Source organism: Cryptomeria japonica, chromosome 6, assembly GCF_030272615.1.
Source record: "Cryptomeria japonica chromosome 6, Sugi_1.0, whole genome shotgun sequence".
Lineage (NCBI taxonomy): Eukaryota > Viridiplantae > Streptophyta > Pinopsida > Cupressales > Cupressaceae > Cryptomeria > Cryptomeria japonica.
The window spans coordinates 571,611,828-571,635,588 of record NC_081410.1 but is presented as its reverse complement, the minus strand read 5'-3'; the positions used below and the strand labels follow the sequence as shown (position 1 = coordinate 571,635,588).

General features: G+C 33.3%; 1 protein-coding gene across 1 annotated transcript; it reads right to left on the bottom strand.

Moving 5' to 3' along the window:
- Positions 1–488: 488 nt before the first annotated feature.
- Positions 489–1,433, bottom strand: LOC131876711 (cytochrome P450 76T24-like). The gene has a single exon (XM_059222173.1). The coding sequence runs from the start codon at positions 1,431–1,433 to the stop codon at positions 489–491; it is 945 nt and encodes a 314-aa protein (XP_059078156.1).
- Between the last annotated feature and the right edge of the window lie 22,328 nt (positions 1,434–23,761).

The window sequence follows — 23,761 nt, the reverse complement described above, 5'->3', positions numbered from 1 at the left end:
ATATTAATAAAAAATATAATTACAATAATATTTGTCCAACGACAAATATCAATATTAATATAAATATCCAATGATGCATAAATAAAGGCCCTCTCGCACGCATTTCAGGTACTCAACTTTAGCTACTGTATTTTCAATGGCCGACTTTATTGATTTCAGGCACTAGACGTTAGCTACTCTATTTCAACGGCTGACTTGTTGTTCATTACTCGATTTTGGTTACTCTATTTGTGCTCTCTATCTATCCTTCCATCCTAGGATGGATCATGTAATATGTTGCACACAATTAAAACCAGAAGAGGAACAATCTAACATATGATAACAGGCAATATATATGTCGGGAACGGCTAGTAAATATGATGTGGGAGATGAGGTACGGGGATTGCATGTAACTCGTTGAATGTAACTCCTAGCTCATCTGTGATCTTCTCCATGTCGATCATCTCACAGCTCTTACCATCCGAAAGTGTCTAGTCGAACGAATGAAGTTAGGAAGCCACAACAATATGAATCGTACGACTTGCCAATGGGATCGCCGGACACATTCTTCTTCCTGCTCCGAATGGAATTAGCTCAAAGTTTTGTCCACTGTATTCTATCTTGCTATTCTCTCCCTCCAAAAATCTCTCCGGCATAAATTCCGAGGGATTCTTCCAAACCGAAGGATCCCTCCCAATGGCCCACACGTTCAGGACTACCTGGCTATGTTTGGGTATCGTAAATCCCCCGATCTCGCAGGAGCTTTCAGCTTCGTGTGGGACAATCACTGGAACTGCCGGATGCAATCGCAATGTTTCCTTCACGGCTGCATGGAGATAAGGCTGACGGTCTACGACAGATTCTTCTAGTCTTCTATTGCAACCAACAACTTCATTCAATTCCTGACGGACTCGGTTTAATTTCTGTGGATTGCGAATGAATTCGGCGATGGCCCATTCTATTGTTAATGTAGTGGTCGTTTCAGTACCCGCAGCAAACAACTCCTGAAACCAGAGAGCACAATTAGAGATCTGGAGAAATACCAGAGATTTATAGAAAATAAAAGACTTTTCAGTACTACTCACAGCTACCAAGGCTCGAATGCCAGAGAGGGACGTAAAATCCCCACTTCTGGAATCCAATAGAACACCCGGAAAATCCTTCTCGGAGTCGTCAGGCTTAACGCTTTGGCTGGTGCTGGCGAGCCTTTTCTGTATGAACGCATCAGAAAAGTTATACAATAACCTTAAATGTCTGGTCATCGCACAGGACACGCCCTGGGGGTCGAGGAACCGGAGAAACGGAAAATAGTCCGCCATGTTGGGCATTGCGACGAGCTTCATTATTTTCCAGATTGTATTTTTGAGCTCCGCGGAAGCTGGATCATGCGGATCGCACATGTTTGCCCCGAATATCAAGTTGCCAAACAAATTCAGAGTCGTGTAGAACACCATCAGCCCGATATCCACAACCTTTCCCTTGTCCTGGAAAAAGAGTTGAACCGTGCGAAACACTTGATCTCTTCTGAGGTGTTGCAGAGCATCCACTCTTTTGGGGCTGAAAAGCTCGACGGTTGAAATGCGTCGGAAATGGCGCCAGTGAGGGCCGTATGCGCCCCAAACTAGCGAGGACTCGTGATGGGAGAAGGGCTTGAATGCTTCACTAGACGGCCACCCCGCGAAGTTGAGGTCGTTTGTTTTAATGACCTCCGTGGCAATGGCAGGAGACAAGACTTCTCACGCCTAGACGGAGTGTCATGAGTGGGCCGTATTGCAAAGACAGGGCATGCAGAGACTCGTGGGGCTTTTTAACCAGGTGAAAGAGGTTTCGCACAATAAGCCAAGCAGGAGGTCCGGGAGGAAGAGGACGAATTGGCCCACACTCCCTTCTCCATAGAAAGAAGAATAATAGCAGTGAACCAGCTGTAAGGAGCACATAATACCAAGAAAGCGGTGGAATCTCCATATCAACTGCAAACAAGGAGAGCCTTATTAGTTCCTGCCTTCAAGTAACTATGAATTTATTATCTTTCGAATAGTTCTTAGTTCCTGCAGCCAATCACATTGCATATATTAAATTTCATGAAGTGCAGTTTCCTATTTCACAATGTTTGCATTGTTTGATTTAAACATTTTTTAAACAAAATGCATTAATGAATGAATTTGATGTGTTCTCATTGGATTACATTTTTAGAGTGATATAGTTGCTTTCACATGGAATGAGGGGGGATTTAGCTGTTGCCTGCAAGGCTGGAGTGTTTGACAGTCTATAGATGGCGGAAACAAAGGCAGTGCACACCCCAATGCAAGAGAATTATAAAACAGGGTCGTCAAAACAGGGTTTGCAGATGTGCTTCCTGGAACTATTGCGGAGGGCTAAAACATTAAGCCGTTATTAAATGCTTGTTTGTTGCCTAATCAAATTAACAAATTTTTTACATAAATTTGATTGCATCAATGTCTTATATGAAACTTGCAAGTTTTTTAGTTTAAAATTGAAAAAAAAAGGTTTATCAGTATTTTGATTGGGCTGAATTCGGTGGTTGTAGATTGTCAAAAATAAGTTAGAAATAACTAAGCAAGAGAACGCACATCTCCCAATATCTCAGGTAGTGCATTGCAGGGCAGATTGTCAGGAAGAAGATGCGGTCGTGGCCTGCATGCAAAACAAATACACGCCTTATCTATTTCCACACATTTTGCATTTGTATTTATTATAGCTGTCAAAATTCCCACACTCTTTATACTTTAAAGGGATGTATATCCCTACTGGAAAAAAAGGAAGAAACTCCTTCAGTGCATTACTGAGGGTCATTCCAGGAGACAACAATTTCTTTAAGGAATTTTGTCAAACATTTTACATGCCCTATCAATGCCTCCACATTTTACAGACAGAGGGTGAAATTTGGTCTTATGTTTGCCAGGTACATATGATCTTTCTGAATTTTTTTAGAAGTCATATAAATTTTTGTCTGAACCTGTCTCTAACTCTGCCACCATGCATAATTTACAAAGATTTTCCTCTGTTTAGATTTTGAAAGTATTCAAAGCATTTAAAATATATTTTGTATTATTTTTAGCTATGGCTTCTTTGCACAGTCATGTAGTATGTCTATTTGTATCTGCAAAGACAGAGATGAACTCTTGGCGATGCCTACGAGAGTAAGTTCTTTGATGAACATGTTTTGGGGGGTTCGGTGAATAGGACAGTTGCAGGGCTATGATTTATAAGACCAATTTTGTGAAATTGGTATCTCATAAAGGGTTTGTGTTACTGTAGCTCCAACCTATCTTCTTATAACAAAAGCAACTTTCCTTCTAATTAAGAAGAACCCTAGCAAAAAATTTCAATGAAAATGATGAGGATTATGTCAATTCTAGTGTGCAGGTAGTTTTTTCTTCTTTTGAATCAAATTTTAGAATCGTTTGATTATTTTTATGCCAAATATTATTTGAAATTGTAGATTCTTTTTGTTCGCCTTTTTTGTTTTGGAATTCTTTTTTTGAAAATGTTATGATTCATGCCATTTTTAATAATAATTTTATTACTTCAACTAAGCTCCAAATGCTTAAAAATGCAGGTTCAAGGCCACGGGACTATCAACTTCTTGAAAATTATGCCCGTTTTTTCAATAAATTTTTGAATGATTGTTGATAAATACATGAATCAGAGTCCTTTGGTTAGGCTTCTTATGAGAGTAGAAGATCAATAGTTTGTTGTAAGGTTCTATGTATTTTCCATCAAAACTTTATTTTGAGAGTAGAGATAATGTGTTGTACTCATCTATTTGTTTAATCACAATTGTACCCAAAGTTCTCCTCAAATTGATAATCATTTTAGACTCAAAACAGAGCCATGCTTCTTGCTATTTTGAATTAGGACTCTTTACAAATTTATAATTGGTGTACTCTTTCATCTAATTAGGCATATATTACATTTCTTAAAAAAATGGAGGTCTTCTGACGAAGCACATGTAGTGAATGTATGTAAGGCAAGAGACTATAGCAATGGACTCTTTTTAAGTTTTACTAAAATTACAGTAGTTATTTTTTATTTTTATTGTCTTAATTTATGTTTTGCAAAACATTAGCAACTCTTTTGTAAGTCTTAATTTTAAAGAATATAGATTTTCTTTCTTTCTTTTGGGGACTTCATCTTATTTTTCAAATTGTTGTGTCAACTTTCAAAATGGGGTTATGATTTAAGGGTTTTGAATGACATATGGAACCTAAGACTTAAAGAAAAAGGAAATGTTAATAATTTTTAAATATCCCTCACAAAAATTGTCTTCGCAAATTTCTTCTCTACAAGATTTGGAAATTTTTTGTAAGCTCAGTTGAGTGCTATTCCATTATGGAAGTCCTAATGTTCCTAAGATAGTTAAGTCCACCTATAGGAACTTTGAGATAATATATCAGTTGGAGGTAAACAAATTTCAACTATTCAATAGCTTTTAGGGTCCTAATCCAGAAAATGGAGTCAATGATCAATATTTGAGAGACATTAAATAAACAAAATTAAAATCCATGAGCCATTTTAATGGAGTCAATGATCAATATGTGAGAGACATGAAATAAATAAAATTGAAATTGATGATCCATTTTAAACTGAGGTTATGACTATTTGACTATTTCTATTGTTTGTCACTTCTCTTTTCTTCCATGCTTTGAATTTCACAAATTGGGATTGTAACAAAATGTACTATGATAATTGAAATCTATTCTACAATTTTAAACAATATTCTATTTTAATTATTTCATTATCACCATGCTCCTTATAATTGGAAATGTTCTTCCTATGGATTGCCAATTTTAACAACACATGCATTGCAACATGTTTCTGTCAGTCCTTTCTTCATTTGGATTCCTTTTTGTAGTTGCGGTTTAATATGTGAAATGAATTATTGTAATTGATTTTGTGAACTCTGTTATTTCTAACTCTTGCATTGTTCTTCCACTTTTGTACTTTTGGAGTTTGATATGTGAAATTAATAATTGCAAGTGAATTATTGTAAATTGTGTTATTGCAAGTGAATTTGTGGCTAAACTAAGTGCAATTTCCATGATTTGCAATGTTTAAATTGTTTAAACTAGTCAATTCTTAACCAAAATATCTTAATAAAGAAATTTTATGCCTTATCATTGGATGAAATTATTTAAGGGATATTGTTGCCTTCACGTGAAACGAGATCATGTTTATTATTTGTTAATTTTGATTGGCTCCCATTGCGGTTGCAGATTTTTACTGTTACAAAATAAAAGAAGGCGTGATTATAGAGAACAGTTGGCAGGCAAAACAATAGGCACAAATATTGAGGTATGGTGAGCGATTGTAGAAAAAGATGTAGTAATAATGAGCTTGACAAATAAACAAGGAGCCATTTGATTGGTAGTTTGAGAGCCTAAAATTGATGTTAGCATGGTAATGCAATTTGGATAAATTAAACGGATAAAATATTAAATTAAAACTTTTTATGTTGACTGCATTTTTAGGTTTCTTCTCTCTTTTAAAATTTGATGGGATTTGGAGCAAGGAGTCTTCTTGTAAGTCTGATAGTCTAATGGGTACTGCTGGTACTGGCATCTTAATATAATTTGTTTTGGTATTAAGTTACTCTTTTTAGATTTATGTGATTCATTTTCAAAATCATAATTTTTTTATAATTATTTATATAAAATATTATATAGAGAATAGTTTTATAGCTGTAAACTTTATAAATATTTTTATATAATAATATAGTGATCTATTTTTTCCATCTTTTATCCAGCTCAATATTTTTATATATCAATATAGAGATCTATTGTTTTATGTATATTTTATCCTTATTTTAATATATAATCATAATCTTATTGCTAGGGAAAAGACCCTAAGCCCAGATAGTCACATGCTCTAAGCAATTACCTATCAATGGGTTTCCTCAGCCAAAATGGAGAAATAGAATGATGTATTTTTTGATTTAGAATTGATGCAGGGAATTCTAGAGACCTAATTTCATTATTAACCATATGACACTTGTACAATATGCTTGTCATGCTCGACATAACTGTAGGTGAATGTGTCTTTAGCATATAATTGGTATAGTATGTACTGTCCAAAAGTAGTTAGGCACATGTCTTTGTTGTGGCATGTTCTATAGTTTAACACAACGTATTGCATGTTTATAATACACTTTTATACATACTCACAAATTGCACACATAATCCATGACCATAAAACACACATACGAAATCTAACCGAATGGAGTACTTGCAATTGTTTTGCTTTTTGGACTTTCATGAATATTATATTCATTTCGATTTTAATATTATATGAACACCTCCATCTGCAACAAATTTTTCCATAGTGCCAAGATATTTATTTAATTGCATTTGAGTTGTTTGCTTATGACCTTATGGCTAACTGCATTTCATATTATGCATTTATTCATTAGTTCATTAGCTAACAACTCAGATGCAACTAATATAATATGTACGTATTTCTCATCATTTTTTGAATAGGTTGCAAATTTCATCTATTCTTCATTGAAATGTACAATTGGCCGAAATGTGCATTTTGACATACAAAGTCTCCACATGATCTTTGATTTCCCCAATCGACGGAGGAGGGAGGAGAACCATTGGATAGGAATAGGGGTTCTAACATTTGGAAAAGAAAAGAAAGCCTTAATTTAACCCCTTCCGTAGATAGCAATAATTCTTTGAATATTCTCCTCTTCTTATATATCCCTTTTTTGGTTAGGTCAGATGCACATGTGCCATCTTTTACAAATATTCTTCACTTTTGAGTTCCATTCATTCTAACTAACACTTGTAAATAGTCTTATTCTTTCTTTTGTAAAAAAAAGCATTTTAGGACCAATTCTTTATATTCAATGATGTTGGAATATTATTGTCGGATATGTTGTCTAGAAGTCAAATTCAATAGTAATTACTCATTAGCATTTCCGCATTGTTGTAATTGGTATCGACACTTACGATTTTTTTTAATACAAAAAAAAACTTTATTAACATTTTATTTCTTGATGCACACAAGAAGAGAAACATTAGATGGCTACTTGCCCATGCAATACGTGCTTACATAATTGTGCTACCAAACATGGGATCATACCATCCTTTTTCAAACTTATGATAGATGAGAATTTTAAAACATTGGTACAGTCTTATGTTTTTAGAATAAGAATCTTTGTTTTGCTAATATTTAAGTTTTATGCATTTATTCATTTTCTAAATCTTTTCCATTTACACAAGTAGAGAATCCCACCATTGTTTGTGCATGTCCTATTTGAATTATTCAACACATATATCACTTTGGAAGGACCAACAAATAGTGAATGGGAAGCCCTTCTTTTAGCTCAACAAGATAAGGTCTTCTTTGACAAAGGGTGGGAATCATTTGTTATTGGTCATAATCTTGAATATGGTGATATAATTATTTTTTCATATATTAAACGCTCTATGTTCAAAGTCATCATTTTCAATAGAAGTGGCTATGAGAATAAATTGTCAACTATTATTGAACATGCCCATACACCACGACACCATGCGTCATCTTCTCAACTTGCTACCCATTCACTTGATGTTGATGGCTACAATAAAAGGCAAATTTTAAAGTGTGGCATCAGAAAACAGATTTTAGAGTCTTCATCTCGCTACCCTATTCAAGGTCAGTATCGTTTCTTGTTTTCAACTTCATTACATCTTATTTTGATAAACATTGTTGTATATTTTAATCATCTAATTGAACAATTTTAAATAGCTATTTTTATTAATGGTTATTCTTTCTTTCTAGTCACTTAGCACCAAAAAAAAAAAGCACTACTACACAATTCCTAATAGCGTTGCTCACTTTATGTCAGAGAAGCCTTTTACGACTATGGTTATGAAACATTAGAATGTTAAGTGCCCTTTGTTTATGGTATGCAAATCAATTTAATTTTTTATTCTCGGTTTATTGCATTTTTCATATTTCTTTATTGTTGTTTTTTTATTTGTGTTTAATGTTCTCTCGCAACTATTCAGTTTGCTGCCTATTAATTCATTGCAAAAATTTCCAAAAGAGGCGGCTCATGTGCTACACTTGCCTCAATACTGAACCAAGATTAACCTTGTTGTAGCTGATGGACGTAACTAGGAGATAAAATGCATAATTAATAATGCTACACCAATTTTCTATGCAAGGTGGAGAAAATTTGTCTATGACATGAATATTGAAGAAAATGATACTTGTGTTTTTTAAAACCATGGCAAGATCACTATTCATGTTCATATATTTCGTTGTCAAATGTTAGGTATTTAAAATAATTTCCAATGTTACATATAAATAAATATTTCTTTACGAAAAGCAACATAACTAGATTATGTTGTTTATTTGTTTGTACAAGTTTTAATTATTTGATTTCCCTTGCAGGTTGATCTTCTCCATTATGCTTTCAACCTTTGTTAACCATGGCCATAAATTGCAGATACAATGCTTTAGAGATTCAGTTGGTCTTATTGTATCTTCAATGCATTTTGGACTATGCATTTGATTCTGTATGTAATTGGTTCGGTTTAAGATATATATATATATATATATATATATATATATATATATATATATATATACTGTATTGCACAATCTTCATATATACATGTTCACCGTTACCTATGAACACAACAAAAACAATACCTTTGCTGGAATTAATATTCACATGCTTGAATATAATAACCTATATTTGTGTTTGTTTCTATTTATTTGACTGAATATCAATTATTATACTTTTCCAGCCTACTTCATTGCTCACATGTTTCTATATGTATAAACACATTTATCTACATTTGTTTCTTTCAAATATTACTTATGTTTTTGTTCACAATGAGGTCTTTTCTATTACTATTTTCGTAATAAATGCAATTTAAACTTACATTTATTTCTACAAGGTTATGTCATTCTAACATATATATTATTTCTACACACATACACACACAAGTGTGTGTGTGTGTGTGTGTGTGTGTGTCTATATACACACATGTATATCTATATATACAAATTCATTTATCTATATCTATTTTATTTTTCATTAAAAAGGTAGCATAAACTTCCATTTTTTCTACTTACAAGTCAATGTCTTTCTAAAATATAACTAGTAATATATGCATGCTTTAAAATTTGAATACATGGATCAAATATAATATTAAGCACAAATTACTTTGTCATTAATATCTAAAAGAATATATATATATACCACACTATGTCTCTCTAAAATATAACTAAAAATATATGCATTCTCAAAGATTTCAATAAATCCATCCTCAAATACAATATTAAGCAGAAATTATTTCATCGTTAATATCTAAATGAATATACACACACACACACACACACACACACACACACACACACACACACACACACACACACACACACACACACACACACACACACTAGACTATGTCTTTCTAAAATATAACTAAAAATATATGCATTCTTTAAGATTTCAATAAATCCATCCAGTACAATAATAAGCACAAACAACTTTCCCACTAATATCTACAACAATGAATATGTGTGTGTGTGTGTGTGTGTGTGTGTGTGTGTGTGTGTTTGTGTGTGTTCATATACATATATATATATTTCTATATATCTACATTACATTTGTACATATATAAAAATATATAGATACATATATGCACATATATACTTATGTGTGTGTGTGTGTGTGTGTGTGTGTGTGTTAATATACAAACTTGAATCACCACATACGTTTTCATGTTCTTGTTGACATGAGGTATTCAATTCTTTTATTTTCATTATAAATGCAGTGTAGAATGGTTTAAAATTTGAATCGATCCATCCAATACGATAATAAGCCTACGCTACTTTGTGATTATTGAGATGAGATTTCAATATTTTTTTCCACGTTATACATGCAACATAGAATGGCTATAAAATATCAATTAATCCATCCAATACGATATTAAGTGCAATCTAGTTTGTCACTAATACCTTCAAGAGTATATGTGTGTGCGTGTGTGCGTGTGTGCGTGTGTACATACAAAGAATGACTACACACACACACACACACACACACACACACACACACACACACACACACACACACACACACACACACACACACACACACACACACACACACACACACACACACATATATATATATATACACACACATACATATATGTATACAGATATATACACACACACATATATACGTGTGTGTGTGTACACATACATACATTCTTCCCTCTACACTATGCACTTGACCAATGTGAATAGGCTTCTTCATCAACTTCAATCAGCAGAGGAGGGCATACAACCATTGACAAGTGATAGAGGTTCTAACTATTGCAAACAACTTAAATCACTCTGTAACTCTATACTAGTAAACTCTGCCTGTTACACCTGCACGTTGGTAGACAACCATCAACAACGCCTATGAATTCAACACATTCACTACAACTTCAATAACCATATATATTTTCATGTTTGCCTTCACATTGCGTATACAATATTTTTCAATTCTGTTATCATTTATATTTAATTAGCTTTGCAATATGCACTTAGCCAAGCTATGTAACTACCTTGATCCCCTTCAATTGGTCAATGAGTGTGAAGAGCCATTGACAAACCAAAAAGTTCCCACCCATTCAAAACAACTTCAATCGTTCCATATCTCTATATACCTATACAATCTTCATGTTATAACTACAAATGCTAATCAACTCCCTTGATGTCACATTCATTACCTTTAATCATACTTTGCACATTGAATACACAAGAAGGCAACATCGACTGCTCCTTGCAAGGAGACATACTTCAACAAACTTACCCAGATATCACAGATATAACATACGAACAATACCAACAGGACATCTCGCCAATGGTCTTTATGTTACGCAGGCTCCACGTCTATGGTACTTTCACAAGAGCTATGAACAACACCATTATTGATATTGTCAAGCAATAGGAATTTTGATGAAAATTGGGTTTTAACACTGTCCATGTTAATGAATATTGCAAACTTGAAAAAAACTTCGACCTTTAAAGCTTGTAAATCTTATTACTTTTTTGGGTGGCAATGGCCCTACAAACTATGATACTGTTTGACTATCACAAACTCTGCTACTATGTTAATATAATATGAATATAATGTGGCTTATGCTATGAAAAAAATATGAATATAATGTTATCATCATGTTACCATCTGTACTTTTGTGACTGGGCATGACATATATACACAAACCAACAATGTCGATGTCATTTGGGTTGAATTCAATGATCAGCACATTGGAAGATCTCAAAATGCAAAACTACCATAGCCAAACCAAACATATGCTAACAATGGATGGGTACCAATTCTTCGAGTTGCAAAACCACTCCCTAGACACAGTTCTACATAGAAGACTACTATTCAAAAACAATTTCCACTTTAGCTGGCATGTGCTCGAACAATACATAGAGCATAGGGACTCACCATGCATGGTCTTGCACTTGAACCTTTCGGTGTCCACCAACATGGTTTGTCTTATACAGCTCTAAGTTGCACATCGACTATTGAAACATTGTTCTTGCTGAGCCCTCTAACACCACGAAACATCAAGATAAAGCCAACAGTCATAGATGAGATGGAACGACTAACCACAACTGCTAATTGGACTCTTTAAAATGATGTGCACTATCAAAAAGTATAGCCCAAATAGTCATTTCTACATTAAACACTCGACATTTCCAAACGCATAGAGAAGACATCCTACGTGACACAGACCTAATGTCATCAGACATTATTTGCCTCCAGGAAACATACTTATATACACCAACAACGGACAATACACTTCCAGGCTACAATTGTTTTGCAGCGTTCCATGTTCATGGCATAATGACTTGTATTAACAAAAACATACCCGTGGTTAGCACAACACCTTTAACACTAGACAATGTTGAAGCACTATTCCTCTCATGCAGTGTTAATCAACACACATTGTCTATTTGTAATATTTATGCCAAACCAAGAACATTAGTTACCAACATCATTGCAATCATCAATGAAGCAATGGCAATTGCTCCTAGTGGAGCGATTGTCTATATTGCAGGTGACTTCAACATTGACATATCAATATAGTAAAAAACAATACAACTATTTAAAAGACACATGCAAATACAAAACTTGCTCTTGTTACATGAATAGAAAGATACTTTGCCAAGAAGCAACATTGATCACATTTGGACAAACAATAATGCACACATAGCTAGGACCAAGAGGTTGGAAGTATATTGGACTGACCATGATATTGTTCTCACACACATATAGACAATATTGTCTAGCCATGGCATATGCTATGCAATGAGAAAACATTAATAGAAGATACCCCTTAGCCAACATGTAACTATCTACCTGTAGCATTCCTTGTGCTAATAGTATTGCAAAACATGCTTTATTTTTACATTTATAGCCTAAGTTCCCCTCACAAAGTCTAATATTGCCACTCTTTTGCAGGTCACTTAACACATGGACCCCAGCCGTGCAACATCATTTGGATCAGTGTCTTCCAAGGAACATCATTTGCCCAAAAAATAGTACAGTATTTAGACAATTTCAACAAATTGCTTGCCTACATAGAATTAGCACAAACATTTTCACTGAACAAGCATTTTTATTGTCTCTCTAGGACTTACTACTTTGCTTTTGCAGATCTTCCATACATGTCCATTGCAATTAGCCAGACGCTCATAGCTTACAAGAGCACCTTGGAAAACAATGGTAACTTTAAATAGTATTGCAATAATTGCTTGATTAATAATTTTGCATTTTCTACACATGCCCTGACATTGGATGTGATAACTTTAAACAATATTTCAACAATTGCTTGATTAATAATTTTGTATTTTCTATAAATACCCTGACATTGGATAGTTCTAAATATTGTATTTTGTAAATACGTGCACAACAAAGAGACTTTGCAACAACCAACACCTATTGCACAAATACCAACAAGGAAGTGGTAAAACATGCCTACTATACTAAATAAATGTAAACTTGTGTGTCAATAAAATTAGCATCACAATTTACAACATTTGTTTGCTTTGCTATTTAACAATAAAATTAGCATCAAATCTTATGATGTTTGTTTTCTTTGCTGTGTTATAGTCATGTCGATCAGCTCAAAGGAAAAGACAACCCTTGCAGCACCCTCGCTACACAGGCAAGTCATACCAAACAAAGGTACCCCTCTCAATTCCTTCATTCCCACCCAAATTATTTGCTTTCACAAATTGCATTACTTATCTCTTTCTAGTTCCCATTGTAGCTGGAATTTATTATTTGTTATAGTCCAGGCCTATATGTCGATGATGTATACAACATAGCACAATATGTCAATTAGTTATTGTCATGTAAATTAAAAAAGAAATTCATACCTAATTGACTTTGCACTCTGATTGCCATCCTATGCTATGCTTTCTTCCCTTTGCAAGAGCTCTACCAAGGTCGAATACAATAATCAAAATAGCACTCCTTCACACGAGCACATACGAAAACGGTAACATCTGCGCACTCTGCTAATGAACTTCGCACCTCTTCCATATTGCATTGATTTCCTAGTGTCATCAAACACTAATGACATTGAAGCTAAATATGCCTCTTTACTCCCCACTTTGTCAATGAATCACCTTACTCTCAACAACATTCCATAAATCTGCTACCATTGCATTGATCTCAATCTGTTGACTTTGTAGATGCCTCACCAACATGGAAGCCAGTGCACCAGATGCCACCTCTCCACAACAACACACAATAAAATGGTAAAGCTAGCATTCCTCCATAGATACATTTATCCTCATAGCATGTTTTCATTCATTCACTCTATAAGTTGCTCTTGTATACATTGATCCTCATACAATATCTTCATTCACTCTCTAAGTTGCACTTTTTGCTTTGCTTTCCTGTAGGCAAATTAGCAACATTGAACAACAAAATTTCGCCCCTGTCAAAATGCAGCCACACAAAAGTGAACATAAAAAAAGGTATCCAAACCATCTATCTCATTTCTACTAACACTATTTTTCTTTCAACTTATTTGCTCCTTCAATTTCACTTCCACTCTATTTCTTGTCCATCAGTAGATTAGATTTCTGCTTGGTCACTAGTCTACTCACTATTCATTTCCCTTTTGTGAGATGAGACATTTTTGACACAACCAGCCATGTATAGAAAGCACACTAATATTTTGCCTTGCCTTCTTGCTTTATCTACAGTCAACAGATGGATTCTTTCAAGCAGTACAATCGTAATGCAGATTCCACCAAACAGCAAAATCCCAATCCACAGCCACATACAAGCAAGAGGTAACATATGCCAATCCTGACAACAAAAGAAGTTCTACCTTCTAAAACTCACATTTAGATTGGAGTTTGACTTGAATTATCTGACTTTGATTCCTTCATACCCTGTCAACCCACTCAAGTCACTAAAACACTTTTTGCACTTTTCCTACAGATCCACTGGCCACATGGAATGTGATCAGCAAGAGAGTGGTGCTGAAGCCCTGCATATAAGAAAATGGTAAAAATTACCACCATAGTAAGAAGACTTACACTTACACAATGTTTCTTGAAGTCCTTTACTGATGTTTTGCTCTCATGTCTTGTAGCCAACTCCAACCTCTAAGACAACAAACAACACCATCTTCCAGACATGCTCCACAAACTAGCCATTCAAGCCAGAGGTATCCCTCTCAAATTCTGCCATCTATTTCAATTTTTCTTTTCACTTGGAGACACATATTAAAAACTTGTGTGCAAGTCTCGTGATTGTTGCAATTTGTCTTGTTGTTTGTTTACCTACCGCGCTTTCTTGAGGCAGTTTTGTTTTGTTTTATTGAGATCTCTTCATGTCCAACATCCCATTCTTTTTCATTTATTCCCTCAAGTTCAATTTGGTTACTAAAACACAAGCAACACTTCTCAAACGCAACACTGCAGTGACTATAAAACAATCTCCAATCTCCTTGTTGCCTTCGGCTTTTGAAGCATTTTCTGATGTATCCAATTCATTTCTTTAAATTGAAATCAGAACCAGTAATTATTCTGTTTGGTTTTCCCTCTACAGCCCATGCACTTGTCAAGGCTTCCATGCATTGCAAACATGTTCACCATGCCTATTACAACTACAACATCTGACAACATACCTCTCGCCTTTACGCTTTGATAAATGACGATAAACCAATGGACCTTCTTGAAGTTTCCAAATCTTCCTAATAGATGCATATGCATGCCCTTTTACACTTCATGGGAGCACACTTCTTTAATGTTCAATTACTTTGCAATCTTTGCATACATTACAAGCGCCCTGTTCATGCTTTCGCATTCACATTCTTTTATTGGTTCCACTGTTGTGGTCCACATCTTAGTTTATGCATTTCACAACTCTAGTTTGGATCATGGGTGCAATTGTCTCTTAAGTAAAATTGCATGTATCATTGTGTTCACCTTATTAGAGTTTTCTTAAGCTTTAAGCTAATTCCAATAAACATGGATTGGTTTACTAATGCTCTTTCATTAATTCGCTATTGACCCTTCCTTGTGCAACCTTTCTTCAACACCGCCAAAACCTAGCACAATACTGGACCTGTGTACACAATGAGTTGGTTATATGTTTGAAGGTGACATTCTTGCGATATGGACCTGCCAAGTATAGCAACACACAAAACAAAACTGAGATATTGCATGTGGACCTGATAGATTGTAAAGGTTAGATGACGATCACAATGAATATTAGCAACACATTGGTGGACACCTTTTTGCCACGCTTGACCATTGGATCAGGCATCCACATTTCCAACTTTACAATTAAAAATAAATCACAGTATGAAAGAGGTGATGTAGATTGTTGCATTGCTCTCACTACAAAAAGCACCTTTGAAACTATCCCATGTGTTTGTACCGAACACAAACTAGCACCCGATTTTACAATCTCACAACTAAGCGAAGCTGACTGCCACTATTCCGTTGGTTCATTCAGAGCAATTGGAACTAGTTACCATTTGACCAAAACACACCTTGAAGTTCATATAAAGGATGGTGATCTGTAGGAAGATATGGCCACTATGCATCTTGAACACTTTGAATTGCACCTTCTTTTTTGTTCTCCCTCTCATGCCCTCTTTTGCCCTTCCCACTAACATTTTTATTTTGTAGGTTCTCATCTCCACCACCTACACATAATTATGCGCAACTTTGCAACAACTCTTCTCAACAGTAGATATGCGTTTTATACTGTTCAAAAATATTGTGCGTAATGATCCCCAAGGAATCCGGTCATTCTGCCCATTGCAATCTACTTTCATTGAAGAGCTTAATGACAAGTGCACAAAAGCACATTTGGAGACACTTGCCAAATGTAATATCTAGGTGATCACACGTACCTTTACAACTCTTCCCTAAGCTTTCTACTACATAGTATTTACAATTATTTGCTTACTGTACACAGTGCAATTGCAGGTTGTCGGCGTCTTCAAAAGAATGCCTATTTTCCACCCTATGAAATATCTTGCTCAACGTGCCACCACTCCCTACCATTTGATGCTGCAATTGATATGGACATTCTCTAGATTGCACGTATTGAAACACCAACACACAAACCTCTTGCCACCATAACATACTTTGCACATTGAATACACAAGAAGGCAACATTGACTGCTCCTTGCAAGGAGACATACTTCAACAAACTTACCCAGATATCACAGATATAGCATACTAACAATACCAACAAGACATCTCCCCAATGGTCTTTATGTTGCGCAGGCTCCATGTCTATGGCACTTTCACATTAGTTGTGAACAACACCATTATTGATATTGTCAAGCAATAGGAATTTTGATGTAATTGGGTTTTAACACTCTCCATGTTAATGAATATTGCAAACTTGAAAAATACTTCGGCCTTTAAAGCTTGTGAATCTTATTACTTTTTTGGGTGGCAATGGCCCTACAAAATATGATACTGTCTGACTATCACAAACTCTGCTACTATATTAATATAATGTCAATATGCTTTCCTTTTGGAACCGCTAGGTAAGGGTTTGCATGAACCACATCCCTCAAGTCCTGGATAGTATAATTTCCCTGGACAAGTATTGCGGGTTACAAATATTCCAAAACACAACCTGGGTAGACTAATCACCTTGAACAAATTTTGTGGGTCCAGAGGAATCTTATTCACATGGACATGGGCATGGGAATGGTGGATAATATTTAGTCATATTGGATGCGAATGATGGATAATGTTTAGTCATATTGGCTCCTACTGCAAGGGAAGATGGAATGAACTTATGTAAAGCTTCATAGATAATTATGTATATATGACAAACAAATACATATTTATGAATCAACACACTGGTTTTTTCTCCTTGAATTTAGTGTTAGAGGCTTTGCACATTGACTTCTACAGATACAAGTATTTGTTTACATATCATACTAGTCCATGATTCTAGAGTAGAATATAGTTAGAGGCTACAACCATTCATTCTAAACCAAATTCAATGAACCTAAGCCCATGCTACATTTTCAAACCGAGGTCCATAATAAGCCTTTCGACATGGAAATAAATATTTAATACCGCATGAACAAGATTTAGTGTTCGATAATTGTTCGTTAAGATTATGAAGTTTTCTTAGATTTGTCATTAGTGATTTGATTATGTTTAGTTTTATTGTGAAATAATGTCTGCTTTCATTTAACACACTGCAAAATTATAGCCATGTACACCAAAGGCTTAGGAAATGGCTCATATTTTTGTTTCAAACAATTATATGCATGAACACTAATTTATAACCAGAACCCTATTTGGGTAGAGAGAACGTCAGGTTTCAAATGATTTTATTTTTATTTTTATGTCAATTTTGTTAAGTGTTATTTGGTTAGGTTTAGGTTTAGGTGATTTTGATGGATTAGGATCTCTTACTTCTAAATCTTATGGGTGGATAGAACGTCATGAGTGTGATTCTTTGATTCAACATGGACTTTAGGAAAATTTCAAATGATTGTATTTTGTTTTTTATCTATTTTTATTTTTATGTCACTTTTGTGAAGTGTTATTTGGTTAGGTTAGGTTTAGGTGATTTTGATGGATTTCAATCTCTTACTTCTAAACCCTATGGGTGGATAGAATGTCAATGCACGTCATTCTTTGATCATCATGGATTTTGGGTAAATTTTAAATGATTTTATTATGATTTTTTATATCATTATTTTGAGATGTTATTTGGACACTAATGAAATCTCAAATGATTTTACTTTGATATTTTATCTAGTTTTATTTTTATATCATTTTTTTGTGTTATTTTGTTAGGTTTAAGTTTAGGCGATTTTGATGGATTGCATCTCTTGCTTCTAACAATTTTGTTTAAAGGATTAGTTTTAGTTTAAATATATATTTATTCATGATAATTTACATTTAGGCTTAAGTTAATTTTAATGAAACGTATTGATACAATTAAATATAGACAAATAGTGTAATTTTGTACAAAGTTGACCTTTACACTATCCCTCTTTGTTTATACTTATTTCAATATGTTTGATCATTTCTTATACATATCCACACCCATTCTCCTATATTTGACATATATTTAGACACATTATTGTCTTCCATGTTAAGACATTTATTCCTCACATTGATATTGGCTTTGATGAGATGTTTTGGGTGCCTTATTGTGGCTCCCCGCCCAACCTCTACAATGATTGATTGTGGAAACAAATATATGTGGGTTAATGAAGTGGCACAAATAGGGAAGGTAGAAACAAGTTCTTCCACTAAGTAGACCACCCCATATTGGATGCCCAAATTATCTTATGCTTGCGACTAAGGGGTGCAAAGACATGCCCTTGGGCTTAGATGTGGGATATACTAGGTGCGGTGCAAAGACATGCCCTTGGGCTTAAATGTGGGATGTACTAGGTGCGTTATAGTGTTTGCCTCATTCAACCCAAAAATATGATTGATTAATATATTTAAATATTAATGATATTAAGCTTCCACAATCCATAATGAATTCCTACAAATGCTTCTAGATTAGATTGTGTAAAGATTTTTCTACATCAATGTTTCGGATCACACTTTGTTACCCATCATCGAGATGAAAAGGAGAGCATAAGAAAATAAAAAATGATGATGCAAAAAAATATTTTTTATTTCCTTATGCTCTCCTTTTCATCCCGATGATGGATCACAGAGTGATCCGAAATATTGATGCAAAAAAATCTTTACACAATCAAATCCAGAAGCATTTCTAGGATATTTAAATATGTTTCCATATATATTCTTCAAGTTGAATATATTTAATGTTATCACAAATTATCATTAATGCAATGGATTATATATGCATTTATTTGTTTTAAAACCCTAACCCTAATAAAATAAATTGGTACCATGAATTACATTTCCCATGTTGGCTAACACTATTGTAGGGTTTATGCCAAATTCTATCAGTGAGTTGCCTTAATCTTGTGATTTTAAGGCAAAGGAAAGAATCCTCCTAAGTGGGGGGATGACAATTGGTATTAGAGCATTGATCTTGGTAGCCTACAGGGAAAATGATAAACTTACTTTAAAAATAATAGTTCAAACTTCAAAATTTATAATAATAATATGAACATTTGATAGTGTTATATGTTTTTAAAGTGACAATAATACCACATTTATAACAACTATTGACATACTTTCTAAGAATCAATTGTATTTGGTCTCTTACATTGCAAAGTGAATAGTATAAATGAAAAGCAAGAGAGTCAAATGATTCATGACATGGCAATATTGTCCACTATTGAAGAGGATAGTAATCTCTAGGTTGACTAAGGAGTGTATGAAGTAATGAAAAGATAGTATAGTGTTGTTTACATTTCTAATGAGAGTCATGTACTCCACTCTAGAGTTGAGATAAGCATATATGCTAGAATTATGATGGATGTTGATGTTTCATACATTTCTATATGTAGGCTTAGATGTGCAACATAGTCAAGTGGTGGCCTCATTTTTGCCACCTATCAAGTTTGAAGTCTATTTGTAACTAGCTTAAACAATAATTATTCTAGATTGCCTTGTCCTATTTGAAATTAGTTGAGACACATTCATATTCTGTTGTATTTTTCTCTACAAATTAATATAGAGAATGAATTTTGTATGGGTTGACATTTTTTTTGTATATGTGAATTATGAGTTGATTTTCTTCAAAAAAAAATGTAAAAAAGAAATTGTATTAAAAAAGTTATAATATACTTGCAACATGGACATCATATGCATATGATTGTAATAAATATTATAATATTTTATACTTCTTATCTAACATTAACTTAATTGCAAAATAAGAGATTTATATTGCAGGTGAGGATCTAATTAAATTTTGAACTAAGAGTCAACTTAAGTTAGATTGACCTAATATTTTCCTTACATTAATTTTATTTCTATACTAAAATTATTTTGATAATTTCAGACAACTCTAAACTTCATATTTCCTATATTATATTCTTCAAAATAACCTTTAACTATTTTAAATCTATTCTAAATTCATCCCCTTCTATTATTTTTTATATTATATTCTTGAAAACAACCTTTAACTATTTTAAATCTATGCTAAATTCACCTCCTTCTATTATTTTTCGTGACCAAGACTTGAATCCTTAAGTGAGAGGGATTGGTAATTTAAAATACGTCATAATTTATGTTTTAAATGAATCTAATTTGAGTTGCTATCAAAACCCGAATCCATATCTATATTGTATTTTATTTGATTTTTAGTATCTAGAATATCTGAAATTAAATTTATGTGATATTACGATAAACCAAAACTTATTTTAAACTAAATTTTATGTAGCAATTCACATCAAGGTGCCAATGCCATTTGATTATTAGAAGGTTAGAAATCATTTTATTTCCCAATTACCTTTTATATTCATAGAATATATTACCTTTATCATTTCTAGTTGTTAGAGATGATCAATTCCAAGATCTTAAAAAATGTTTCACATAGCCAATGTACTCCAATCTAGAGTTGAGACAAGTATAAGCTAGAATTATGATGGATGCTCATGTTTCATAAATTTCTAAATGTAGGTTTAGATGTGCAATGTAGTTAAGTGGTGCTCACATTTTTTTTTTTTTTGCCATCTATCAAGTTTGAAATCTATTTGAAACTAGTTTAAACAAGAATTATTCTAGATTACCTTGTCCTATTTTAAATTAGGTGAGATATATTCATACTCTATTGTGTTATCTCTAGAAAAAAATTGTTTGTATAAAATGGACTTTTGTATGGGTTGATATTTTTTTATAGATATGAATTATGAGTTGATTTTCTTCAAAGAATATAAAAAAATTGTATTTAAAATGTTATATAGTATACTAGCAACATTGACATCATGTGCATATGATCGTGACAATTATTTGTAATATTTTGTACTTCTTATCTACCATGAACTTAATTGTAAAATAACAAAGTTATATTACAGGTAAGGATCCAATTAAATTTTGAATTAAGAGTTTCAACTTTAATTAGATTGATCTAATCTTTATCTTATATAAATTTTATTTACATACCAGAATCATTTTGATAATTTCTGACAACTTTAAACTTCATATTTCTTATATTATATTCTTGAAAACAACCTCTAGCTACTTTAAATCTATTCTAAATTCAACCCCTTCTATTATTTCTTATATTATATTCCTGAAAACCACCTTTAACTATTTTAAATCTATGCTAAATTCATCCCCTTCTATTATTTTTCTTGATCAAGATTTGAATCCATAACTTTTCTCTATGTTGGAATATGACACAATATGTTAAATCTATTAAAGTGAGAGGGACTGATAATTTAAAATCCATCATAATTTATGTTTTAAATGAATCTAATCTCTTCAATATATCCTAGTTGATCGTATTAAAGAATATAGATCAGCGATAGAGAAAAACAATAGTCTTTAATCTCAATGTATATCTGATATTTACTTTTAGATTTTATCACGGTCTTTAGATATTCTTTCTTAAAGATAATCTCAGATCTGAGAATACAATAAGAATAATTCTATATAGTAAGGAGAGACTTTCAAGGTGATCACTGATATGTATATTTGATTATGTCAAATAATAACTGATGAATAGATTGATTATCGATTGCTTGCTGTATCATATAATTGCCACGGTTATTGATTATTATCCACAACAAGCATCGATATCATATGTTGGTGAAGGGTTATGTCTATGTAGGCGCATGACCCCTACGTGGCTTTATGCCACGTAGGGTCATGACCCTACGTAACCATGACACTTCACCGCATATTAGTTATGCACCGATATATTTATCATGCTTGATACTATTGTGCTAAACAATAACTATTCGGCGATAGTAATATCAAACATGTCTTTGATGGTCATCGGATAATACAATAGTCATTGATCTGTCATAAGGCAGTCAACAATCTTTCATTCAATATATATGTATGTGATAATTTAAATGACATATATATATATATATATATATATATATATATATATATATATATATATATATATATATATATATATATATATATATATATATATATATATATATATATATATATATATATATATATATATATATATGTATTAGTTTATTTATAATATATTGCTCACTTCAATCCGAATGAGGCTACATCCTTAACACTCCCTCTTAGCAAAAGAGGATTGAATTTCATAATTATGTTTAAGGAACAAGATTCTAGATATACATTCATTTGGCATGAGCATATACATTCACTTAGTAATACTTACTAGTGAAACACTTCATATCTCAGGGAGATAAGGATTATCTGATCTCCAGCACTCTGGGACAACAACTACATGAAGTCTATCAGATAACAATCTTGATCCTAGTAACAACTATAAGATTGTCATTATCACAGGTATTATGTTCCTCAATATATTAATTGTTGTCATTATCACAGGAGCAATAATATCATGACATCCGACACATTTGGAGACAACAAATTAATGTAGTTAATCATGATATGATTGTTATCATAATCTCTGACATATTTCGGGACAACACTTAACGACAACAAATCAATAACTCAAACATAACAAATTCAGTATCAAGATTTTCGACACATTCTGGGACAACAACTTAATGTAGTCAATCTTGATGACAGATCGGGCTATTGTTGAGGTCGTCACCTTACAATAGCGATCTTACACATCCATCACATGAAAGATTGTCACCTTTCATGACATAACACACAAATGCAATATTGCATCCAAAATATTCATGAATATATCAAATTACATATGACTGAGATTCAATATTAGAAATTTCAATTACAATTTAGTCATACCAAGTTTACCTCTAAAGTACTCCACTTTCAACTTTGCAAGAGGTTTGGTGAATATGTCGGCACTTTGCTCTTTAGTGCTGATGTAGGTCAATTTGATAACATCTATGTCTACCATATCTCTTATGTAATGGTAAGGGATTTCTATATGCTTGGATCGATTATGAAAAACTAGATTTATAGAAAGTTTGATGCAGCTTTGATTATCACAGTGAATCACTGTGGGGTTTGGGGGCTTCCCAAATAGTCCAACTAGCAATTTCTTTAACCACACTGTTTCACGAGCTCCCATGGAGACAACCATATATTCGGCTTCAGTGGAACTCTGAGCAACTGCTGACTGTTTCCTGCTAAAGTAGGATATCATAGTCGATCCAAGACTGAAACAACACCCCGTAGTACTTTTACGATCAATGGAACTGCCTAC